General features: G+C 37.9%; 1 protein-coding gene across 1 annotated transcript; it reads right to left on the reverse strand.

Annotated features, from left to right (window-relative positions):
* Nucleotides 1-16,330: 16,330 nt before the first annotated feature.
* LOC140887500 (26S proteasome regulatory subunit 6B homolog) lies at nt 16,331-21,124 on the reverse strand. Its single transcript, XM_073294760.1, has 6 exons — nt 20,578-21,124; nt 18,748-18,978; nt 18,109-18,267; nt 17,759-17,911; nt 17,437-17,520; nt 16,331-16,676 (listed from the first exon to the last, which is right to left on the reverse strand). The coding sequence occupies exons 1-6, from the start codon at nt 21,055-21,057 to the stop codon at nt 16,542-16,544; spliced, it is 1,242 nt and encodes a 413-aa protein (XP_073150861.1). The 5' UTR covers nt 21,058-21,124; the 3' UTR covers nt 16,331-16,541.
* Nucleotides 21,125-26,383: the final 5,259 nt, after the last annotated feature.

A 26,383-nucleotide genomic window follows, 5' to 3' on the forward strand; every position in this document is an offset into this window, starting at 1 on the left:
CAAATGATCAATCATTTATTCAATAAAATCAAAAAAATTTCAAATATTACAAAACTTGAACCACTAATCCAGGTTCGAATACAATCTTTATTACAATCTCATGTAATACATAACTTAATCAAAAGATTACACTGAAAAGATGTACAATACAACAATAACTTAGTAAATCAAAACTGAAATCTTTTAATACATCTGATTCAAAAAGATTACAACTGAAATAATGTTTACAACAAAACTTAATACAGTATTTAAATTCTTGCGGAATCCTTTCATTCCGTCTAGTGATCTTGAACATGAGATTTCCCATCTGCCATACACTAAAGCATCAATGCAGGCATGTCAGCAGACCTTCTTCCTCACAAGATCTAAAATATTAAATATCACTAATCTACCGGATCATTCCAATATTGTTGGGTTCCTTATTTGGTAGATGAGACAAGATTTTTCTGACAATCTCTCCAACTACTAGTGGAGAGTCTTTAGGGGTGGCTTCCTTGGTCGAAGCTGAATGGATGACTACATGTCACATATTCCATTCAACCCTGAGAAGCGCCTGACATTGAAAACTGGATCTTCTCTTCCAGTTCCATCCTTCTGGGATCCACATAATATGAACCTCTGCTGCCAACCTTGGCAATGAAGATCTTGAAAAAGCCTATATACCTTGCTATTCCAATTCTTGATACTGTTATCGTCATTGAATCCAACTTGCAATCCTACAAAGGATAACCCAAAATAAATATTATGTCCCAAAGAATCTTATTGCATGCTCTGATACCATAAATGTAGCGATCCGCACCATGATCACCTATTAATCAGAAATTAATCATGCAATTAATCATTAAATAATCTTAATCAGAGTAAATTCAAAACTTTAAATAAGCTATATACCAGAAAGTGAATCTTAGTGGTCAACCCTGCCATCCAGCCTTGGTCACCACCTAACCTCCCTGTCCTCAGGAGAACTACCTGCATCTGACCCATTGAATGAGGTATCCAAACAACAAAAAATAAGCGAAAGTGAGCCTAACATGCTCAGTACGAGAGTATGAGTATACACAATTATATGTGCATGTATACAAATAAACTGGGTACCAAGACACTCAAGTCAATAAAACTAGCTCATAAATCGGGCCCAGGGTATATAGCACGTTGCGTCGTCGCCTCAGGAGGTGGCTCATATACCCAGTGGATAATGGTGATCTGATACTAGTACAAGTGTCCAACCATAATGGTGACCTGACACAATACTTACGTATCCAACTATCCACAAACTAGTAGGGTGAGCAGCCTACTACAGGACATCTCAAGGATATGGGATCAATATGCTCATGTATGCAACATACAGTCATGAAATTTTGTATCATATAAATCATGCAAACACCTAATACATGCATAATCAATCTGAATATATCGAATAATACTTCCGTACCTTACTAAGGCAGATCCTAGAAGCTCCTCTCTAGGTCCAAGCCTATCATGTATCACTACAATACATAAATACCATGTATTATCTAGCATGCCAAACATCACCTATCATGCTTTAAAAGTCTTAATTAAACTAAAATCTAATCCCTATGTACTAAAGGAAACCAAAGCCATAACTTCGTCCATCGTCAACCTACTGATGTCGCATGCCCCAGAGCCTGAGCATAGCCTAGCTACGAGTCTAGAGATGTCAAAACAGGACAGCGAGGCTGGCCGGCCCACAACCCGTCGCAACCCACCATTAGGCGGGGCGGGACGGGCCAGCCCACCTTTTAGGCGGGTTGGGAAAACACCAACCCAACCCACCTATTTTAGGTGGCGGGGCGGGCCAACCAGCAGGCCAACGTGTAATTTGGCGGGTTTTGGCGGGCCAACCCGCAACCCACCACAACCCACCATTAGGCGGGGAGGGGTGGGCTAACTCAATTTTAGGTGGGTTGAGAAATCTTCAACCCAACCCACCTATTTTGTATGGCGGGGCGGGCCAACCCGATGGGCCTAGCCCATTTTGACACCTTTAGCTACGACCCTTGGACACCATGCCAAAGCTCCGCCGCTTGGTCGCTACTATGGACACTGTCCGTTAACTAAAAATATACTAATACATACTCCAACTCTTAAATAAAGAGTCTTGAAGCCCTTAAAATAGAGCCATTACGAGTCAATTTGAAATGAGCCTCATGACCCCTATTTATAGACCACGATCGGAAGTTCCGATCGGTGCATGCATTCAACGTGTCCATTGGATACGATCGGAAGCTCCGATCTGCAATTCGGAGGTTCCGATCTCCTGTATGCAGCTACGTATACAAGCTCTAATGCCAGGTCCCGGATGATACAGATCGGAGGCTCCGATCGCCTGATCGGACATTCCGATCATCCCCGCTGCTTCCGAACTGGCTTTATTGGTTCCGATCTGATCAGACGTTCCGATCCTGGTTCGAAAGATCCGATCCTATTTAGGCCCAATAAGCCCATTAAGCATTTTTCGGGTGTTTTGGACCCAATTCCTTGGTCCATTAGATTATATTAAAATCCCATAATCATGTTTTATTAATTCAAAACATGATTAGAAAATTAATCTTGTAAAATGGAATCGAGTTATTACAGGGCGTGAGTAAAAGAAAATGTGTAAAACTATAAGAGATATGTGGTATTTATAGAGGCAGGATGAGTAAGTTACCTTGCTAGGATAGAATTCTTGTTGAGGCAGGACTCTACCCAAGGTAGGAGAATAATGTCGGTAGTATTGAATCACCATGGCAGCTAGGACTCTTGAACCGACCTAGTAATCTTGATCCAATCCCGAGTTTATCAGGATCTCCTTTTATCTTTTAGAGATTCACAAGTTTTTTCATTAATCAAGAGTCTTGAGTGGGGCTTCAACTACTAGGCCCGAGTCGGCCTTTTTCCCTACCCTGACATGGCTCGGGTCCGCCTTTCTCGAGGGAGACACAGGGCCCGGCCCTTTGGGCCCAACTGCATGGACTTCAACCATAAACTTATCTTTTTGGCTATGTGAATTTGGAAAAAATATCTTAGGTGTGGATTAATGGGCTCGGATCGAACCAAACCCTAATATTTTTAGGGGCATCAATAGTACCTCCCCATTTTGGTCTAAATAAAGTATGGAGTTTAGACCATGTGGTCCAGTCGGATCCCCAGCCCTAGCTAGCGTACCATTTGCACCTATTATGTGCTTGTTTAGTAAATTGACGTGTCCTATGGACTGGCAGGATTTTGATCTGGGTGACCATTACATTGGAACAAATAAATTGGTTGTGTAAATTGAAATCATCCGAGCCACAAATGGCCCAAGCATATTCATGCTCTTAAACCATAAAAATGGCTAAGTATAAATTGGAATTCCACGAGCTGTGAAGCCCGAGCACGTATATGACTTGTAATCATGAAATGACCAAGTGAATTTGAGAATCGGTGCGTCCGAGCACATACATGTTGTGTGGAGAAAAAATGTTGGAGCACAAGTAGTTTTGATGTTCTCGAAACTATACGAGAAAAAATGAAGAAGAAGACTGGAAAAGCTTTCGAGCAAAACTGCATAGATAAACTAAGTTCACTTTGACCAGAGCCCAAATGAATTTATCGAGTAGTCGATTCAATCAACTTAGTTCACTTAGTAAACTGCATTCAGTTTAGGGAGCTAAACTGAATCAGTCTCTCTCAAGACCAAACTGTTCTGAAAGCCAAACTGCTCAAAGCCAAAACAAAATTACCCAGACTGAACAAAATTACTTCAGTCTATTTCTCAGTGCTTGGAAAAGGGGTCGCGAGTGGTCTTCGGGGGGTAATGTAAGGGAATTCATTCCTTTTGTCGTGCTTTGGTTCCTTTGGACTGCACGCAATGATACTAAGCACCGTCACTTACCCTACTCTGCGGAGAAGGTTAAGTTCCAAATTTTGTCTTATTTGAGACTTGCTCATTCCGCAACTGTTATCAAGCCCCGTCTTTGGCTGGGGGCTTTGCAGGCTGCGAGGAAGATGGGCATTTCGATCGGCCTCCAACGGATTCACAAGACTGCGATCGTCCGTTGGTTGAGGCCTCCACCTGGGTCCTTCAAGCTCAATGTGGATGGGAGCTCGAGAGGTAACCCGGGTGAGTCGTCTATGGGGGGGGGGGGGGGGGTTGTCCGGGATTCTTCTGGTAGGGTCTTGGCGTTTTTTAGTGAGTTCATTGGTTTGGGGTCCAATGTCCGTGCAGAACTCTGGGCGATTTGGAGGGGTATTTTTCTCTGTTCTGACCTTAGCCTTTTTTCCCTTTGGATTGAGACTGATTCCCAGATTGCTATTCAGATTCTTAGATCTCGGAGGTGCCATTGGGATTTGGACCATATTGTTTCGAGGACGCGTGTTTTGGTGCGGAATAGGCCGGTTCATTTCTCGCATATCTATCGGGAAGGGAATTCGGTTGTGGATGCGTTGGCGCGACAGGCTCATGATCATAGGCAGTGTTTGTTGGAGATTGGTGTTCCTTTAACCACTCCCATCGCTGCGTTGGCCCGTTCTGACTCTTCCGAGCTTCCTTACCTTAGATCTAGGTTTTTTTAAAGCCTCACGCTCGCTTATAGCCGTTTCTCTTGGGCTTTCTTTTTCTTTGTTTGCTCTTCTTTTTGGTCTAGGTCATCCTAGATTTAGATATATGTAGCTATTTATTTTTCTTTGCAGGTAAAGCTCTCCGGCCCTTTTCCGAAGTTTTTGGAGTTAGTCTGTTCCCCTGTCGCTTGCTTTGCTTCTTCAGGGTGATGGATCACCAGGCGTTCTCTGTGCTTCTCCTTGCCTGGTTCTTGCTGTTGTTTGGATGTTTTGTGGGCGGTCTCTCGTGCCCCTCGCTTTTTGGATTTACAGTCTTCTTGGGAGTTAGGTTATGGCTTGAGTTTCCTTCGCCATTTTCCTGCTTTTTTGCTCTGGGTCTGCTGGTTTGCGGTCGCTCCTCTTTTTCCTCGCGGCCTATGTATAGTTACTTCCCAGCTGATCATGACTTTTGGAAATATTTCTTGCATAGCTTTGATCTGTTGTGCAGCTCTGGATGGTGCCAGCCTCTTTTCGCGCTTTAGTGTCGGATTTGATTTTGCTGGCCTGGAGTTGTGGATCTCCTCTAGGTTTTACTGCACAGGTTGATACCAGCCACTCTTCGCGCCTCAGTGTCCGTTTTTGATTTTGCTGGGCTGAGCTGTGGTCCTCTTCTATCTTTTGCTGCTCAGGATGACTGCTGACGTTGACTTAGTTAGCTATCTTTGATGTTATTTGTTTATACTTATTTCCTAGGGATGCTTTGGTTGTATATTTTTCGATACCCTAGCTGTTCTGATGTTCTTATTACCTTTGTATAGCCTTTTGGAGAGGTCTTGGCATAGTCCCCCTCCTCCGTTAGGTTTTATTTGTATCGCTTTTTTATGTTTATATACAGGTAGGGGTCTGCCTAACCCCCTGCTTCCGGCGGTGTTTTTTTTTTTTTTTTTTTTTTTTTAAAAAAAAACGTATTATAATTTCAGAGAATGTACGAGGAAAGAAAAGTTAACGACCTCAATTTGAATTTGAAAGAGTCGTTGCCCGCTAAGTATAAATACATATCAAAGAATGCTTGAAAAAGCATCCGGCTCCTTAGAAAAGAACTCGCACATATATTCAAGGTATCAGAGGAAAACTGATCACTTTCAGTTTACTCACACACATTCAGTCGAGGAGTTCAAAGCTCAATAAAAGGAATACATCAAGAGGCCGAAGAACATAAGCACACATATTTAAGCATCGGATCAGTGAGTATCACATCGTGCTTGAGTGATGAGTTTTAATTCAAGTATTGTATTTATGTTTATCAGTTGAGGTACTGCAAATCTCGTTGTAACAAGAATCAGTCGAGGGCTGAGTTCTTGAGTCTAGGATTTTTGAGTTAAGTAGTTGAGTGTAAGTCCTAGTCTTGGAGTGGGCTGTTGCAAAGTGTTGTAATAGTCAAAATCTTCTAGAGTGAATCCTTTCGAGGTAGAAGAAGGGGTGACGTAGGAGATTTAGATCCAAACATCCAGAAACAAACACTTGCGCATTTTCTTTATTGTTTTACTTTCAATCGAGCACTCTCACTCACTCACTGCTCAAATCAAGACATTTGATCATTAGTTCTAATCTGTTAGTTGGCATCATTCCACACATAATATTTGTTTGCCAATTAATATCAACACGCGTAAATAAAACTGTTCAGTTGACCAACCTCAACTGAACTCAATTTTGAAGATTCAGGAGTCAACTGCTACAGTACTGATCAGTTTTGGAAATTAGCATTCACACCCAAACCGATCCCATCAAGAAAGCAGTTTACGAAACACTATCTGTTCGAGGCTCCTTCTCGTTCCTGAACTTATATCAAATGGACGCATTCGGAAAAATTTCTAAGAGCTTCTAGTACACAACTGTTGACAACTGCACTGCCTAGACTGCTGAGGCATGTTCTACGGCTAAGAATCTTTAACAGAGTTGATCGAGCTAAGAGATGAGGAGATAAAGATTGAGGAGAGCAGAAGTCCGTTAATTGAGATCATTGAAGAACCCCGCTGCTCAGAAAAATCCACAAATATAAATGAATAAAGTTGCTTCATGGCTCATGATGATCAACCAACCGTCAGCAACCAAGCACCAGAGCAACCTTCAACGAATGGACAAGTATTTGATTTTAATCCAATAATTTTATACTAGAGGAGTTAGCTGAAGCACTGCATGACATGGATAATGAGTACCAAATATTGTGCTTAGCATTTGAGGAAGTCAAAGCAAAGAAAAATGACTTGTCAGACTGCTCAACTGAACCCGACTGGGAGATGTCAATTGAGAAGATCAGTCTAGAGGCAGATATTGCTAAGCTCAAGGCTGATAATGATAAACTATGAGTTGAGAGTCAGCAGTTAAATCAGAGAATCTGAGGATGACTGAACTGATTCAAACTTGGAATAAATCTTCAGTTTTGTTGTTAGAATTTCAAGAGTCACAAAAGCCTTTAGGAGACAAAACCGGTCTTGGGTTTAGTGACAAGGACTGTAGACCAACTTAGATAATTACTAAACCTAAGCTGAATATGTGCAAAGAAAAGTGCATTCACTTTGTAAAATCCAGTTTGGTACATGAACAAAGTAGTCTTTCTCAACAGAATGATGAAACTTGGAACAATGTTCGGAAGTTTGGAATTGGATAAGTTCCAAAGAGCTCTTGTGCAAAGGAATACTGGAAATTCATTCAAGCCAAACACATCTCGGTGACGGAACAACGCAACCATAGACCCTACAGAAGGCTTGATCCAAAAGGATACATAAATACTCATGACGAGGGAAAGATGAAATCACACACTGCATCACAAGCATATTCAAGAACACATCATCCACAGCACAATGCTCAGCATTATACACATCACTCATAGTTTAATGCACATTATTTACCTCACAAGCACACGAGATACAAGGCACAAACCTTATGGGATACACTCAATGATAGACCAGTTTGGTTAATCAAAGTTTGGATTCCTAAAGGAATAACCCATCGACGACGCACGTAGACTTGAGTACCATAGTTTGATTTTGTGCTTACAGGTGACAGGGACGGAGGATGCAAGAAACCAATTTGGTCATACAAAAACTGACAAACCAAATAGGTATACTGATATCATCCCAAACTGAAGTAGAGAGAAACTGAAAGAAAATCAGTTTAGGAGGGAAATTGAAGTAATGGGGAACTTATGTCTCACAAATCTGCAGAGGATTACATAAATCTTGAAGACTGCACCTGAATCATATTTTGATTCCATACTAAGCTTTCTTATCCCTATATTTTAAATTTTAAGTATTAGTTAGCTTTATTAATTCAGTTTGCTTCACGACTGCTAATATGTTTATGCAAAGTTAGTATCGATCAACTATAATAATATTTCATGAATTGAAATAAAAGGAACAACAAGGTAAATAGAAATAGATTTTATTTATAGATGATATTGTACAATATCCATTTCTCATTCTACTGCCATCATCCAAAAGCTCATCCAGGTGCCTAGTTCACCTACGAAAGCCTCCAGGAACTCTGCAGAAGAGTAGATATTGCGTAGAATCTGAAGCTCCTTCATGAGCATCAGGAGGAAGACACCTTCAGAGCTGAAGACATCTTCACACTTGGAAGTACCAAGTATTTGCTTGTATTTTTCAAGCTGCTTGTCCTCTTTTTGCGGAAGAGGAGCAGCAACTGACTGCAATGACTTCACCTTAGCTCTTACAATTCCGTCTTCACATAGACATATTCTTCATACTTCTTCTTTTGTGCCTCCATTTTTGTTGACATCGTACATGCGTCCGCCGTCAGCTCGTTGATGGCGATAGTCTGAAAACTTGGGCATAGCTCCGCTACTATCCCTGCAGTGCTCTACCACTCCGGCCCTTCAGTAGGATGCCTAAAAAGCCCTAAAACCGAGCTAGAATGAGAGAGGACAGGAAATGGTGCGAGTGAAATGGGCAGCTCTCTGCTCCTATAAATAGGCGCAGATTGGATGGTCCAAAGATCGGATCATCTGATCCCCTTCAAACCACCACCACCAAACACGTGTCCAATCTTCTAAAAAGTTGGCTGCCGACAGAGTTCGGACCGTCCGATTGCACACTTCGGATCGTCCGATCTCCTATGACATAACCTTGATGACCTCATTCCTTGGACAACTGGCCTTAGTTGAGTTTGGATCGTCCGATCTTGCATTTGGATTGTTCGATCCCTTCGCAGCTTCCAAACCCAACTGATCTTCCGAACTGCCCCTCTTCGGATCCTCCGATCTAGGAGTTCGGATCATCCAATCTCCCTATGGGCTTGAGACCCTCTGACCATTTTCGAGTGTTTAAAATCCATTTTTCAACTTCTTATATCCATTTGGAGCTTTGATAATCATGTTTTATCCAATTAAACATAATTAAACATTGGATTAGCTTAATTTGGTTACGGGCTACTACATTGTTGGAGCTATGTTGTGCAGATTGGTCGGTTCTAATTGGAGATAAAGGCGAGCCCGTTGAAATTCTTGGAGAAAAGTGACGCTCCAGTCTACAGAGAATTCAGCCTCGTTTCGGTCATACTTATGAACAATCTGAATTCTTTCATTCCAAGTATCCCAGGTTCGGATAGCAAAATGTTCAAATTCCTTTCTGTCTAGTGCCCCTTCATCCAAATATATACGTCCAAAATTTCGAGTTGACAAACCTGCTTGAGGAGCGGCCAATATGGTGTTCCTTCAAGAAAGTTTTAACCTTTGGACACCAAAATAAAGCATGGAATGTTGAGTAATAGCCAATCTGACACATGGGGTGGACATTATTGATAGGGACTTGATGAGATAGCAGGTTTACAGCCGTTGGGATGCTGTTCTGAAGCGCTCTCCACAAAAAAAAAACGCATTTAGGAGGAAGTGATAGACTCCATATATATTTCCGCCAGGTTTTGGATTTTGACTCAGAGCAATTTCTTTGTGATTCATAGAATCCTGTCTCCGTTTTGTACCCTTCCTTCACCGAGTATTTCCCTTTCACATAAAAAGACCAGTATCTCACATATTCTTGTAGAGTGGAAGTAAGTAAGATGGTGAGAATTCCTTGCACAATGTGTGCAGGAAATAATGAGTTCACCAAAGAGTTGTTCCATCTCCTATTTCCAATAAGTGTGCTGACCGTGTTTTAATTTCCTGAGCCCATAGTATCCTGAAGGCATGATTTTTAGCTTGGGATCCACTTGTCCTTGAAGATTGATATATTTCCTCGTTCCCCACATGCCATAACAGTCCCTTTTATAATAACAACATGATCCATATAATTTATCTTCATATAAAGGAAGTATTTATACCTAGAGACGCCTCCATAATATCCTAATGCCTGCAGTATCTAGCCTTAAAAACCCGAGTAACCAGTGAGTTCGGATTGTAGTAACTCATTCTCATTTTACAAGATTAAGTGATTTAAACATGTTAGAAAATGACATATAATTTTTAAAGTGACAAAACATGATTAAAAAGTCATTATTTGGTGAAAATAAGTAAAAACTTAGCACCGGAACTTCCGAAAATGATATAGAGGGTTTGGGGGGGGGGGGGGGTCCCAAACCAGTTCGGAAGCACCCAAAATAGTTCGGAAAGAGCGAACAGTTCGGAAGTTTGGACCATCCGAACTCAACAGGAACCAAGTGTCAAAGTGGCTAGGACAAGTGGCAGTTCGGATCATCCGATCCTATTTCGGACCATCCGAACTCCCCTGCAGACTGAGATGTCAAAATTCTCTCTACACGTGGGATTCATGCGCAGATCGGATCGTCCGAACCCAGATTGGATCATCTGATCCCTGGCCTATAAATATGCGTCCAAACTTTATTTTCAGATGCAAAATTGAGGGGATTTTGAACTATTAGTCCATATTTGAGAGTTTTGGGTTATATTCTCGAGGGTCGGGCACTAGCGAGGTGCTTCGGGGCTTGTAGCGGAGTTGTGCCTGGGTTAGGCCTTCGACATCAGTGGGCTGATGATGGACGCAGGTATAAGTCTAGACTATGGTTAGCTTTTGGGAGTAGCTATTATTCTAGTTAAGTCTTTTAGATCAATAATAGTGACTTGGTAAATATTGGCTTGTAGGCTTGGATCCTAGAGTGGTGATCATATGACTTCCTTTATAGTCACCGATTGTGGTGATCATACGTAAGTACAGACTGAGATAGTCAGCTGAATATGCATGTTTATGTGTTGCATGATTATGTGTTGCATTATTATTTGTCATGAGATGCATGATATACTGTTCACGATTTGTATGCGGCATTTGCATACAATGTTGAGCCTATTATCCTTTCGAGATAGCCAGTTGTTCTAGGGTCGCTCAGTCCTAGGATTGTTTTTATTGTACGATCGAGTACCATATGACACCCACTCGAACGACGGGGCAGCATTTGCGGTTTATCCAGGACAATTCTACGTCCAAGATCGGGCTCAGTATATGTGGCACCCATTAAATCTTCGGAGCAGTGTGCGCATACTAGAGGCGCCTATGTTCTGAGCATGATTTTCCAGATATGATCCCAGTTTATCTAGATCATTTATATTTCATATTGCATGCATCATATAGACTTGTATATTCGATATTTACGTATTGTGCATTAGTGTTCATGTCCCTTCTTTTATCTCGGATACCCCATTCGGCGGAGCAGGTTTGCAGGTTGACCAGGAGCGAGATCAGTGGTTGGTCGGTGACCAGGGCTTGGCATCAGGGGTCACCAGAGGTTTCTAAATTAAGATTGTATTCGGTATTTATTGTTATTCGATATAGTTGTAATAATTTACGTTGTTTTTTTGGATTTTAAATTTTTTAAGTTTCCGTATATTAACTCTGATTATGTTTAGTTAAGTTTAAATGCATGCTTAAGTTTCTGATTATTAGATGATCATGGTGTGGGTCACTACACGGATTGATCAGGAACGCCACAATTGTTTCGCCAAAAAGTCCTTATTGAAAGAGACCGGGTGGTGGAAGCCCATACCTCCCATGAATTTTGGAGTGCATATATATATTTCCATGTTTTCTTGTGCATTCTCTTTTTTCCACCCTCCATTCCCCACCAAAAATTACAATCCCTTTCTATTACCTCACAGACTAAAATCGGGATACGAAAGCAAGACATGGCATATGCGAGGATCGATTGTAGAATTGCCTTGATTAGTGTTTCTTTTCTCCTGCAGAATAGGATCGATTTCCCCATCCTTTTATTCTCTTCGTAACACTGTCAACCAAGTAACGAAACTGCAATTTCTTGCTTTTGATGGTGAAAGTCGGGAGGCAAAGATACACTTCGTTGTCCTGTACGATAGGGATCGAGAAGGTTGTTTTGATAAGTTGTGCAGTATCATCATCGGTGTTTGGACTAAAATATAGAGACAATTTCTCAAAATTAATTTGTTGTCCGGATGCTCTTTCCTATAGGGAAAATCAGTTGTGAATACCAATGCCTAATGTCGCTCGAAAAACGCTGTCATTAGCAAAAAATAGATGAGATATCTATGGACAAGAGAAAGCTATATGTACAACTGAGAAAGTATTTCGGGCTTCATGCGCTAGCAAGAGGGAGGAGAGTTACTAAGCACGTAATATCTAAGCAGAACTTTGCTATGACCCCGTAGCGCCTCGCTATCGCTTGGCTCTCGAGACGACGCCTAAAAAGCCCCAAATATCGACTAAGAACGAGATATAGAGGTTGGGAAATTGGAAGTTCTGAATGATGGTCTCGACCCCTATTTATACACAAAAGTTCAGAACTTCTGATCTCTGGTTCGGAGCTTCTGAACGCACTTCGGAGCTTCCAATCTCACAATCGGAGCTTCCAATCTCTAGCCACCGAACATGTGTCCTCTGATTGGAAAACCCATTATGCTTGTAAAGTTTGGACCTTCTGAACTTGGGTTCTGAGCTTTCGAACTCACTCGAGTCAATCACCAATCAGAAACTCATACTCTGTCTGTCTGGGAAAGTTCGGACGTTCCGATCTTGAGTTCGAAACATCCGAACAAATCATTGCCATCCAAACCAGTTCAGATCTTTCGAACTTCACATGCTCTAGTTTGGACCTTCCGAACTTCTCAGACCCTAGATACCCTCCGGGACATTTAAGAATATCCTGAATCCGAATTTTTACTTATTTTCATTAAATAAGGGTTCCTTTATCATGTTTTAACCATTTAAACATGCTTAGATAGTTTAATTGATCGATTAGGAGTCGGGTTACTACATTCTCCCCACCTTAAAATATTTCATCCTCAAAATCAGGAAAATTTTAGAACAACAACATTTATTACAACAGAACATATATTATAACTGAGGTTTACAACGAAACATCATTTATTTCAATAGAACTGATGTTATAACTGAGGTTTACTACGAAACACAACAAAACATTACAATTCAAAACAACTCTTGATGTTTTGTACGCAATGCGACTCTCTAGTTCTCAAGTGGTTTCTTTGGTACCTCGGTGATGTCACTGGACTAGAACAAGGGGAATTGTCTTGTTTCGCAATTCCTTGGATTTCTTGTACAAAATGCGAATCGGTTTCTCCACATAAGTTAGATCCTCATTAATTCGAACCTCGGACGGATGTAGAACATGAGACACGTCTGCCACACACCGCATCAACAGAGATACGTGAAACACTTCGTGAATACTAGATAGATACGGCGGTATGGAACAGGATGATGACAGCTCTAGTTCTAGCTCAAATGCGGATAATTTTGATGATCAAGACAAAAATATTCCATCCACCTCTCAGGATCAGACCACAGATAAAGCAATGGTTGCAGCTGTGTATGATCATATGGAGGCCATCAAACACATTATTCTATCTCTAGATGCTCATCTCTCTACAATGGAAACAGGGGTGACTGACTCACGCAAAGTCATCATATCAAAGGTGTCTGATGTGCTTCAAGATGTCGAAGGGTGTAAAAAGAAAGTCAAGATTACTAACAAGGAGACCAACAATGCTATTGTCACCATCTATAGCCAATTGACTCAAATAGAACAGTACTTTACGCCAACATGAATGCACGGATGGACACACTCCAAGAATATTTGGGAACTTAGATAGATGCTCGCATGGATACCCTACAGGCAGCACTAGGGGCTCAGCTCAGTGAGTTACTTGATCATCTTTCCAAGGGTGATGCCAAAAATGGAGAACATGAGCGTCGACGGGCAGATGAGGTTAAGAAGGCGCATGAAAAACGTATGGAGGAGGCAAGGAAGAAGAAGGAAGAAGATGAAAAGAGAAAACAAGGAGGAGGATCCAGAGGTAGTAGTTGGTTTAGGAGGTAGGTGTACTTAGTTTTTTTTTTTTTCGCCAGTAGGTGTAATAGGTCTTTCTCGCATGTTTGCAATGCAAATTTTCTCAATGAATTCATCCTTCTTTTTCTTTCTTTTATCTATTTGGAGCATAAGTTTTATCATCACCGAAAAAGAAGAAATTGTTAAATCCCTAAGTTTTGGTAATAATAAACAATAAATCATTGTTGTAGATTTGCTGCATATTTTATGAAAAATAGGTTGTCGACCGCTTGCTTTGAAGATCACTCACCCAGTCACTTAGAGTCACTCTTCTGCTTGTAGCACTCACCTGGTTTCAAGTTACTCAACCGGCAACCATAGCAAGATATACTCGCCTGGTCTATATGGTCCCTCGATTGTTCTCTATTACAAGTACATATTTCACAACGGTCTTAAGGGATGTCTTATGATTTAAGCTACACTGATCAGAGCTATACGTTGCTTTTCAGTAAAACTATATTTTCTAGAGTGCACAACCAACAAAGAATCAAGAAAATCAAAATATTTTCTTAAGTTGATGATCAAAGACTGTCTGCGACTGTTACCTTCTTGATTGGAAAATATTCAAATCTCACATTTATTGAAGCGTATTATACATCAAGAAAAGAAAACATCAACAACACATTTGCATTAATGATCTTCAGATGAATGTTAAGTCTCTCCATGCAAAAGACACAATAAATAAGAGATTTCTGAAAGAAAGAAGTAGAACTAAAGCATTATTCTTAGGATTTGAATTTCTCACTGTGCTAGAAATCCTACTCGAGCACATGCAAAAGTTATATCCACTTTGCTCACTTCAACCCTCACTTATCAAGAAAATTATCAGATCTTCTAGGATCAAAACGTTTGAAGTTGTTTTTGTGATAGTAAAAGAGAGAAGTAGAACTGAAGCATTATTCTTAGGATTTGAATCTCTCACTGTGCTAGAAATCCTACTCGAGCACATGCAAAAGTTATATCTACTTTTGCTCACTTCAACCCTCACTTATCAAGAAAATTATCAGATCTTCTAGGATCAACCAAGGGTTTCTCAAGATCCTTGAACGTTTCAAACAAGTGAAGTTGTTTTTGTGATAGTTTGATAAAAACTGTAATATTATCCTGTGATAAACTAGGAGTTCCGAGTTAGGCATTGGATAAGTCCTAATATAGGAGTGGGTGTGTTACAAGACGTTGTAATAATCAAAGTCTTCTAGTGTATTTCTTCCTACGTGAAAGAAAGAGAGACGTAGAAGGATTCAACCTTCGAAATTTCATATCTCTTATGTTCCTTTCTCTCATATTTATTATCTATTTTGTTGTCTTACTTGTTGTTTGAGTATAAGAACTTCATTGAAGGTTACTGAACTGTTTCCGCATTTTTAGTTATTCAAGTAACCTCAAAAGTTGTGAAAATTGGTTAAGTAGTCTACTCGACCGATTTATCATTTGAAAAAAAAATTTTAAAAGTGTATATTCAACCCCCTTCCTTTTCACACACACATCCCGATCCTAACAAGGTTTTCCGAATTTTTTTATTTTTTTTAAAACTGTTGAACCGATTTTCCGATTTTGTTATTTTTTTAAACCTTAAATTTAATATTTATATATATATATATATTAAATTTATACTTTTTTTAATTAATTAACTTATTATTTAAAAAATTATAACTATAATTGATATTTCGAATATATTTATATAGTTATTAGTTTTCAAAAGTAAATATAAATTTTTTATCTATTTATATACATTTTTTAGGTTTTTAAAATTTAAAATATAATATTCATTATATTATATTAACGGTTTTTATAAACGATTTTTCGGATCGATTGTAGGGTTAAAATAGTCCAACCTGATTGAACTGTGTTTTTAATATAGACTAGTTCAATCACCGGTTCAATTATGAAAACAATTGTATAAAACTATAAATAATAATGGAACCTTCTATGTTCTATCCCTCCGAGACCAGCAAAACCTAAATATCGATAGAGGAACTCACCTGTGTTTTTTTAAGACCATCAGTGCATAGTGCCCACAGCGAAACGGCTAAATCTAACGCGAGCTGCTAGAATACCGCAAAGGTACTTAAAATCTATTTGAACTTAAATTTTGATTTCCTACAAACAATGGAGAATCTTAAAACCACCACAAAACTCCTATTAATCTGTATCATGGACTAATTTTATTGTATGAATCTTCGACCATCTCGAATCATGAAAAATATTACTTTCAAAAATAGATATGAATCGGATGCGAGACGTGCTCTGATAAAAATCCTTTAAACTCGATAAAAGAAAACACTTGAAATTCTTTAGTTCTAAAAAATTTTGCCGGTACTATTCCCAAGAATCTCCCTCCAAATTCGATTTTGAAAATAATCTCACATCAAGATATTTGCTAAAATAGTGCCCTCCGATTGTCCAACTATTAAGCCACAAAAAAATCAGAGTAACTTCGTAACGAAAAATTAAGGGCGGAACACAGGAGAACAATGAATATAATATTGAACATACAGAATCAAGTATTGCTGAATCAAAAGGTACGTTGTTACAACGATCGATTCACGGCTACCGTAAAATGCATCAGAACAAACGTTTCAACGCAGAACAATAATCTTTTTGCTGCAAAACAGCAGAAGAGAAGGTCGACAGTACATGTTTTTCAATTTTTTCCCCACGCAAACTCTTGCAGATCACTTGTAGAAGTCAAAATCTGTGTCGGGCTTCTTTACATTTGATCTGTAACCCTTTTCAAAATCTTTTGGTAATATTACATACCTGTTCTTTCTTACTGCGAGCATGCCAGCTTCTTGGCAAATAGCTGCTATCTGAAACAGTAAATATGGAGCTTAGCATCACTCCTCAAGCACAGAGATTATGGAAAATATTCAACCCATTCTATATTATTGAAAACATAATCATATAACATAATATATTACACAGAGTGCATAGATATGTGTACAGCTGTGTGCAGGAGTCTATACGTATATATAATGCATACATATGTTTCTGTGTGTACATACGTATGTCTATATATACTAAGGGCATTCAAGACAGCTCGTGGTGGATGCTTTGTAAAGTATAATGCCTCTGAGCCGGAACGCCAGCCACAAAACAAAGCACGTGAATTATATGAAGAGGGAATTACTTTGTTTAAAATCCAATTAAGTATTTAACAAGCTATTGAACCATAATAAAGTAGACATTTATTAGCATGTGTGTAAATGGGAGTAACATTCCCTCTCTAGTTCACTTTGATTCACAATATAAGCATTTAAGGCACACTTTATTAGCATACGTGTAAATATGAGTAACTTTCACGCTCTAATTCACTGTCACAATATAAGCATTTGAAGCGCGCCTCTAGCCATAAAAGGGGGCACCAAGGTCTATGCTTCATGACTAAGACACAGTTTCCTAAAAGGATGTGCCCCTGCTTCAGCACATGGGAAGGGGCAGCTCCTCGAACATCGTTTTTGTGTGCCTTCTGACCTTTTCATAGTTACGATCACAATCACTCATACATAAGGAGCTTCAGTGTAATATCAAGAGTAATAAGGCATTACAAAAACCAGTACATCAACTGACCTCAGCAGCACTAATTTTATCTGGCCGAGACACGTAGTCCTCCAAATCCACCTCATCGCTTAAGTTCATCTTAGCAGTACAAACCTGAACGTGACAGCCATTTTGTTACTCTATGAAACCAAATACATAAGAAAATTATACCTTATGGAAATGGAGAAGGTCTAGGATCTATTTTGATTCTTATTCAATAAATTACACTCCTCGGCTGCTGCAAAACTTTTCCTCCCCCAAAGTTTTTACCCTTTCCTTCTTTCTTTTCCTAATTTGAGAACCAAAACAGCATTCCTAAAAAATTGCCACACACAGGTCCTATAAAGTTCACCTGAAAGACAAGCCTCTTTTGGCGTCTATCTGGCAAAGGAAATTCAATTTTGCGATCAAGCCTTCCCGGACGCAAAAGGGCAGGATCTAATGTGTCAGCTCGATTAGTTGCCATGATAACCTTCACATTGACAGTCTGGTCAAATCCATCCATCTGCGAGAAGCAAAAACAATCATTGTGATGTCAAAAAAGCGGAACAAGGCAAAAATACTTCTGATGAGCACCATTTCACACAAGCAAGACGTCGAAATGCCTTAAATATAGAGTGACATTTACATCAGAGAACTTGAAATTCTTGTATGGCCGCACTATCTTTCACTCAAGAGTCAAGCCTAACTTTCGAAACCTACCTGATTTAGCAGTTCCATGAGAATTCGCTGGACCTCTCTATCAGCTCCTGTTTGAGCATCAAACCTAGCAGTAGCAATAGCATCTACCTCATCAATGAAAACAATCGCAGGTGCATTTTCTTTTGCTAACCGAAAGACATCACGAACCATTCGCGGACCCTGCACATTTATTAAAGAAGTTCTATGATATTCTATCAAAATAAGGACATAGAATCACCATATACCTCTATCATGATATTTCAGTCCTAAAGAGAGATCAGAAATATAATCATACCATAAATTTTTTAAAAAGCCATAAGCTAGCTTTCCAGCAAAATGACAAACCACAAAATGACAAAATGGGGGAAAAGGTTAAAATAAAATATCAAAGACTATTGAGCCAAAGCTTTAACTGAAATATTTATTGTTCCCGATTACTTATTTTTATTTTCAAAACAAATTATCAACGGGGAAAATAAAAAAGCTCAAACAATCCAGACATCAGTTCCTCTAAAATATCTGAAAATTAATTAAAAAGTAGCAACTCGTACACAATTAGTAAAGCAATTATAGGGAGAAAAGATACAATGATATGGAATTTCCCAAAAAAAGTGATAGCTGACAATGCCAACGCATAATCAATTCAAACAACAGTATTACCTCACCCAAGTACTTCTGAACAAATTCTGAGCCAACAACTCTAATGAAGGCCGCAGTTGTATGGTGAGCAACAGCCTTCGCAAGCATGGTTTTCCCAGTACCAGGAGGACCATAAAGCAAAACGCCACGAGGAGGATCTATGCCAATCTGCTGATACAACTCATGGTGAGTCAGAGGTAACTCCACAGCCTCACGGATTTCTTGCTTTTGAATGTCGCATCCTCCAATATCCTGACAGAACCACCAATTGAATAGATTAAAGCCAATATGAATTGTGCTGAGGAGAAGATAAACCAGTATCAGTGTAAAGAGGAGAAAATGCCAACTATCAGAAGTTAACATAAGCATATGAAATGCTGCTTAAATATGCACATGGCTGGTAAAACAAACACCATGTTCTCTCTTTGCCCGTCCCTCTAAATTTACGAAATGAAACAACTCTAGGACTGAGTGAATCCAGGCAATGGTAAAAATTGAGTGAGGAAACCTGGCGCCATAATAAAGCTTTCTATTTTGTGAAAAATATTTGGTCATTGACATCAAAATTAAGTCTCTCTTATCTGGAATAAGAATGGTGAAAAGAGAACATGATTTAATGTGAAGGCTTGGAATAACTATGGTGGAAAGATGACAAAATAACAGATATGAATAGATTAGGAATTTTGAGACCAGAAACAAATATGGGCACCTACAAATTTCCAAATAATTTAAAAAAAAGGTGGAATGATAGCAGCTGAGATATGGCACAACAAAGTTTTCTTACAAAATACTCGAGACATGAGTAAAGATGTGAAAAGACGAGAAATGCAAAGCATGCCTGTGAAAGAGAGAACAAGATACCCTATAACAATCCGAGACAAAAGATTCTCCCTCAAACTCCTTTGAAGATCATAATCCCGCTCTTTCAAGCAAATATAACAGCTAGGTACTTTGGGTTAGCAGTCAAATATAATTTTGGTGACAAGAACGAGATAGGGAAGTTTTCAGTCACTTTTGTTGAACAAATGCCAGGTTTTGACAATAGCAATCTGCAAGCCACCTCATGGCATTATATCATAGCAATTCAAAAAATTCTGAATTTACTATGCGTGAAATTCATACTTAATTCACCTACCATGTGTTTCATTAGCAATTCAAGTAGTAGCACCTACAACACATAAATCTTGGTTTTACTAATGTCCAAACTTGCTCGTATTATGCTTTGCAATTCAATTAGTTGCACCTAAAACACACAAGTCTTGGTTTTACTTATGTCCAAAATTGCTCTTATTATGCTAATGTATACACTATACATCTAGTGTGCAGGAAATTGGTGTGTTCTATGTGTAAGTCACAGCAGAGCTTAAAAAGAAAACCTTGCCTTAATGTTTGGAAGTCCGAAAAAAAATACACAAAATGGATGGCCACGTTCCACAAATGCTCAATTGAGGAAGGAAGAATTTGAGCAAGGAAGTTTAAATGACCAAAATGAGATTCAGTCTCAGACAATCATTTTGAAGCAACGTTCTGACAAAAATAATTCTTGACATACCGATTCTATAAAAGAGTAACTTTGTGATGAAAAAAATTCTCAGGACTATAAAAATGACTCCCCAAATGACGATGTTTCATCCAGTAATTTATCGGTTGCTCCAAACAAAAAATCTGCTTGGTCCCTCAGTCTAAGGTTGAATTACCGAATCAATCAAAATTAAACCCTAATACCTAAAACCACACAACATTAGTAGTTAACTGTATCAGTGAAGAGTATTAAAAAAGCTAGAAATGAACATTCAAAAACCCACAAAACCAGCCCCAACGGAAAGGAAACTCCCCAAAAAGAACACTTACATTGTAAGTAACGTCCGGTTTCTCGGACTGGCTGAGCAGCGAGATACTGGAATCAGCCTCGGGTGGCAGCACGTCGACAAGGGCATTAGAGTGGCGGTGCAAAGCGACGGAAGCCGAAGGCTTGAGCAGTTCGCGATTGATGGTACTGAGTATGCGAACATAGTAGTTGGATCCGGTGGTGGAACCGACGATTCCGTTGTTCTGATCGATCATCTCCATGAACTGTCCGATTACAAGGGGCACCGATTGGATCCTCTTCACCTCCTCCTGCGCCCGTAGCAGCTCCCGGCGGAGATTCTTCAGCTCATCCTTCACGTACTCTTCTTGTATCTCGATAAATTCAAGCTGGCGTTGCAACGATTTCAGCCGCGAGTAGAGATCATCGTCGAGGTCCACGGTTTGGTCGAAACTTGAAACGGGTCGGGTGGCCGGAGGATCCGACGGGTAGGGTTTCGGATCGAGGATTGCAACAGATGCCATGGCTTCGACAAAGAGGAATTAGGGGTTTTTTCTCCTTTTCTCCTCTTTTCTTCGGGAGGAAGATATAAATAAGCAACCGCCGCCTCACTTAGATTTATTTATTGATTAAATTAATAATATTTTATTTTTATTAGCAGAATAATATTTTATTTTTTTTGAAAATATGTTATTATTATTATTATTATTATTTAAAGTTGAATGTTTATTGAGTCGTAAAATGTGAAAAATTAATGTGTGATGATGTAGATGATGATGTATTAATATTTGGACTAATCTCGAAATGAGATCTATAAATAGGTCTCTCCATTTGTATAGAAAAACACAATTAAATTGAGAGAGAAAAATATTGTGAAGTATAGAGTTTGATATATTTTGAGTTTTGAAGTTTTTTTACATTTTACCATAAATTTTTACTTTTTCACAACACGTTATCAGCACGATCGCTCGAAGGTTCTCTATAATTTTCGACGCTCCAAAACACAAAGAAAAGACAAAAATATTCAACAAATAAGAATTTTTTATTTTATTATTTATATATTTTTATTGTGTGTATATTAATATATAATTTCATGTTATTATATAAAAGGCTTTCTATGACACCGACCTTATAATAACGTGATATGATATATATTTATTATGTATATATACTAACTGTATTAATATATAATTTTATGTTATTATATAAAAGGTTGTCTATGACACTGACCTTATAATAACGTGATATGATATATATTTATTATGTATATATACTAACTATATTAATATATAATTTCATGTTATTATATAAAAGGTTGTCTATGACACTGACCTTATAATAACGTGATATGATATATATTATTGTATATTTATATACTAACCATATTCGTATAATCTCATATTATTATATAAAAGGATGTTTATGGCACCGAACTTATAATAATGTGATATGATATACATAATTATTTAATTATGATTATCATTATATGCATCACATGATTATCACGAATTTTTTACTCGACTTTTTCTTACCCCCAACGGTCACAAACGGTAACAAAATGACTAGTTTTTTGCCTATAAATATGTTCACTCAAACTCATTTTCAATCACACCAAAATTCATTATTTCTCTCAAAATATTTTCTCCTCGGTTTTTTTCGAAGATAAAGATGATGACATTTCTAAGGTTATTTTTCATAACGATTATGATCATCATGCTCACGAGTCTTGTACTCACCGGCGATTATCCACCGCACACATTTCATCTATTTTTAAACATACTTGTACTCATCGTTTATCCATTATTTTGTATTGTCATATTAATAGAAATTAACTAATAAAATGCATTGTTATTTTTCTAGTACCACAATGTCAAATTTGGCAAAGCTTAAATTCGTTGCTCTCGATATCACTAGAAAAGAACAAAGAATTGTTAATGAGAAATCATCAATCCCAACCCAATGTATCTACGGCATTTCCAGAAGCAAATGTCGTAAGTAAAAATGAAAACCAAAATCAAAGGCATAAACTAGATTTTGGTTGAGGTCGAGGATGTGGTCATAAACGTGGACGTAGAAATGATCGTGGTCATGGTCACGACCGTGAATATGAAAATAATCGAGATAGTTACTTCAATAACTAATCTCAAAAGAACGTCACGAACCACCTAAAAAGGCAGCATGAAAATAGAGTGAAAATAAAAATCACTCAAAAAAATATGAGAGTGCTTGTTATAAATGTGGCACTCCAAGACATTGGTCACGTACCCCTGAGCACTTATGTAAGCTCTTTAAAGTATCGATAAAGGAAAAAAAAAAATAGACCAATTTTGTTGAAAACAGTAACCATTTAAGTGGTTCAACTTATTTCAATGCTGCCGATTTTTCAAATAATTTCGAGAACATTGATTAATATATTGGTGGGACTGGAATGTAACATGCTATATTTTTCATGCATTCTTATGAAACATGCTATATTTTGCATATATATATTATCCTTGATTTTTTTTATTGCATAATTTCTTTTAAAGTTCAAAATGGAAAACGGTATGAGCAAAGCTAAACAAAGAAATAATCTCATGGAAGTTTGCATACCCGATAGGTGTACACCGCACACTATTCTCCAAGATAAAAATATTTCTTCGAATTCAAACCAACAAATATCAGGTCCTGTAGACTTGATTGAAGGTTGTGGAAAAGCACATTTTTTGTTACCTAATGGTACAAAATTTTTGATAAATGATGCTTTATATTCACCAGGATCAAAAAGAAATTTGTTGAGTTTTAATGACATATATTCTCATGGGTATGATACTGAGACGATAACTGATGGAAATCAGAAATATATGTGTCTTACCACATATAAATCAAGAAAGAAATATGTGGTTGAAAAATTATCAATGCTCCCTACTGGATTGCATTATACATATATAAGGCCAATCGAATCAAATATGGTGGTTAATAGTTCTTCAATATTAACCAATTGGCATGATCGATTGGGACATCTTGGTTCAATAATGATGCGAAAAATTATTGAAAATACACATGGTCATCCATTGAAAGACCAAAATATCTTTCAGAATAATAAGTTTCAATGTAAAGAATATTCTCTTGGAAAACTTATTATAAGGCCATCGCCAGCTAAAATCCAAACAGAATCACACATATTTCTTGAACGTATTCAGGGTGATATTTGTGGGCCAATTCATCCACCATGTGGACCATTTCGATATTTTATGGTATTGATCGATGTCTCTAGCAGATGGTCACATATATGCTTATTGTCAACTCGGAATGTGGCATTTGCAAGATTAATGGCTCAAATAATAAAATTGCGGAATCAATTTTCCGATTATACAATCAAGAAAATAAGACTTGATAATGCTGGAAATTTACTTTCCAAACTTTCAATGACTATTGTATGTCAATGGGAATTACTGTTGAACATCATGTTGCTCATGTTCATACACAGAATGGATTAGCTGAATCATTGATTAAACGTCTAAAACTGATTGCTAGACCAATGATTATGAGAACAAAACTCCCTATTTCTATATGGAGACATGCAATTTTACATGCTGCGGCATTAATTCGCATCAGACCAAGTGCATATCATAAATTCTCCCCATTGCAGCTTGCATTTGGTAAAGAACCAAATATTTTTCATATGAGAATTTTTGGATGTATGGTGTATGTGCCTATTGCACCACCTCAACGATCGAAAATGGGTCATCAAAGAAAAATCGGTATTTATATCGGTTATGATAGCACATCAATCATTTGATATCTTGAGCCTCAGACAGACGATGTGTTTACAGCACGTTTTGCTGATTGTAATTTTAATGAAGAAATCTTCCCAATGTTAGGGGGAGAAAAGAAACACATCGAAAAAGAAATCACATGGTATGTACCATCATTGTTACATTTGGATCTTAGGACCAAACAATGTGAGAAAGATGTACAGCAAATTGTGCATTTGCAAAGAATTGCAAATCAAATGCCAGATGCATTTGCAGACACAAAAGGGGTAACAAAATCATATATACCTGCTGTAAATGCCCCTGCTCGAATTGAAATGCCAAAGAAACAAATTGAAGACATTCATGATGTCATAAAATGCTTGAAGCGTGAAAGGCCAGTCGATTCCAAGGATAAAAATCCTCGGAAAAGAAAATTCATAAAGAAACACGATGATCACAAAATAGAAAATGGTGTTCCAGAAGAAACACATGATGATGAAAATGTTCTGTCAGAACCACAAACTGACGAGCATCGTGAAATCTCTATCAATTATATTAATACTAGAAAAATATGGAACCGAAAAGATATAGAAGATATTGATGAGATATTTTCTTATAACATGGCATGTGACATCATAAATGAGAATGAAGATCATGAACCAAAATCTTTTGGTGAATGTAAAACTCGGCATGATTGGGCAAAATGGAAAGATGTCATCCAGGTTGAATTAGATTCGCTAAATAAACGTAATGTTTTTGGACCTATATTCCTCACACCTGAAGGTGTAAAACCTGTTGGATACAAATGAGTTTTTTTTTTAAAGCGAAATGAGAAAAATGAAATAGTCAGATATAAAGCTAGACTTGTTGCACAAGGTTTTTTTCAAAGACCTGGAATTGATTATGAAGAAACGTATTCTCCTATTATGAATGCAATTACGTTTCGATATTTGATTAGTTTGACAGTGTCTGAAAATTTGAAAATGTGTCTTATGGATGTTGTTACAGCTTACTTATACAGATCACTTGATAGTGATATATACATGAAAATCCCTGAAGGATTTAAGATTCCTGAAGCACAAAGTTCAAAACTCAGAGAATTTTATTCTGTGAAATTGCAAAGATCATTATATGGGTTGAAGTAATCCGGCCGAATGTGGTATAATCGGTTAAGTGAGCACTTGATGAAAAAGGGATATTTAAATTATCCAATATGCCCTTGTGTTTTCATCAAGAAAACAACACCCGAATGTGTAATTATTGCTTCATATGTTGATGATTTAAACATCATTGGAACGAATAAGAAAATTCAAGAAGTTGTGATGTACTTGAAGGAAGAATTCAAAATGAAGGATCTTGGAAAAACCAAGTATTGTCTGGGTTTGCAAACCGAACAAAAGGAATGTTGAATTTTTGTTCACCAGGAAAATTATACAGAAAAGGTCCTTAAACGTTTTAATATGGATAAATCAAATCCATTAAGTACTCCAATGGTTGTAAGATCATTAAACATAGAAAAGGATCCATTTCGTCCATGTGAAGATGATGAAATTATTCTTGGTCCAAAAGTACCATATCTAAGTGTCATTGGTGCCCTTATGTATTTTGCAAATTGTACTAGACCTCATATATCTTTTGCTGTAAATTTATTGGCAAGATTCAACTCATATCCAACAAAAAGGCACTGGAACGGAATTAAATATATATTCCGTTATCTACGAAGAACGACAGATTTGGGACTTTTGTACTCAAAATACACCAATCAAAGTATCATTGATTATGCTGATGCTGGATATTTATCTGATCCACATAAGGCACGTTCCCAAACCAGATATGTATTTACTCGTGGAGGCACCGCAATTTCTTGGCGTTCACAGAAACAAACACTCGTAACAACTTCATCAAATCACGCTGAGATTATTGCGCTACATGAAGCAAGTCGTGAATGTGTTTGGCTAAAATCAATGACACAACATATCCAAATTTCTTGTGGATTATCAGTAGACAAGAATCCCGTGACGCTGTATGAAGATAATGCTGCATGTATTGCTCAAATGAAAGAAGGATACATCAAAAGTGACAGAACCAAACATATCCCCCCAAAGTTCTTTGT

Source organism: Henckelia pumila, chromosome 3, assembly GCF_033568475.1.
Source record: "Henckelia pumila isolate YLH828 chromosome 3, ASM3356847v2, whole genome shotgun sequence".
Lineage (NCBI taxonomy): Eukaryota > Viridiplantae > Streptophyta > Magnoliopsida > Lamiales > Gesneriaceae > Henckelia > Henckelia pumila.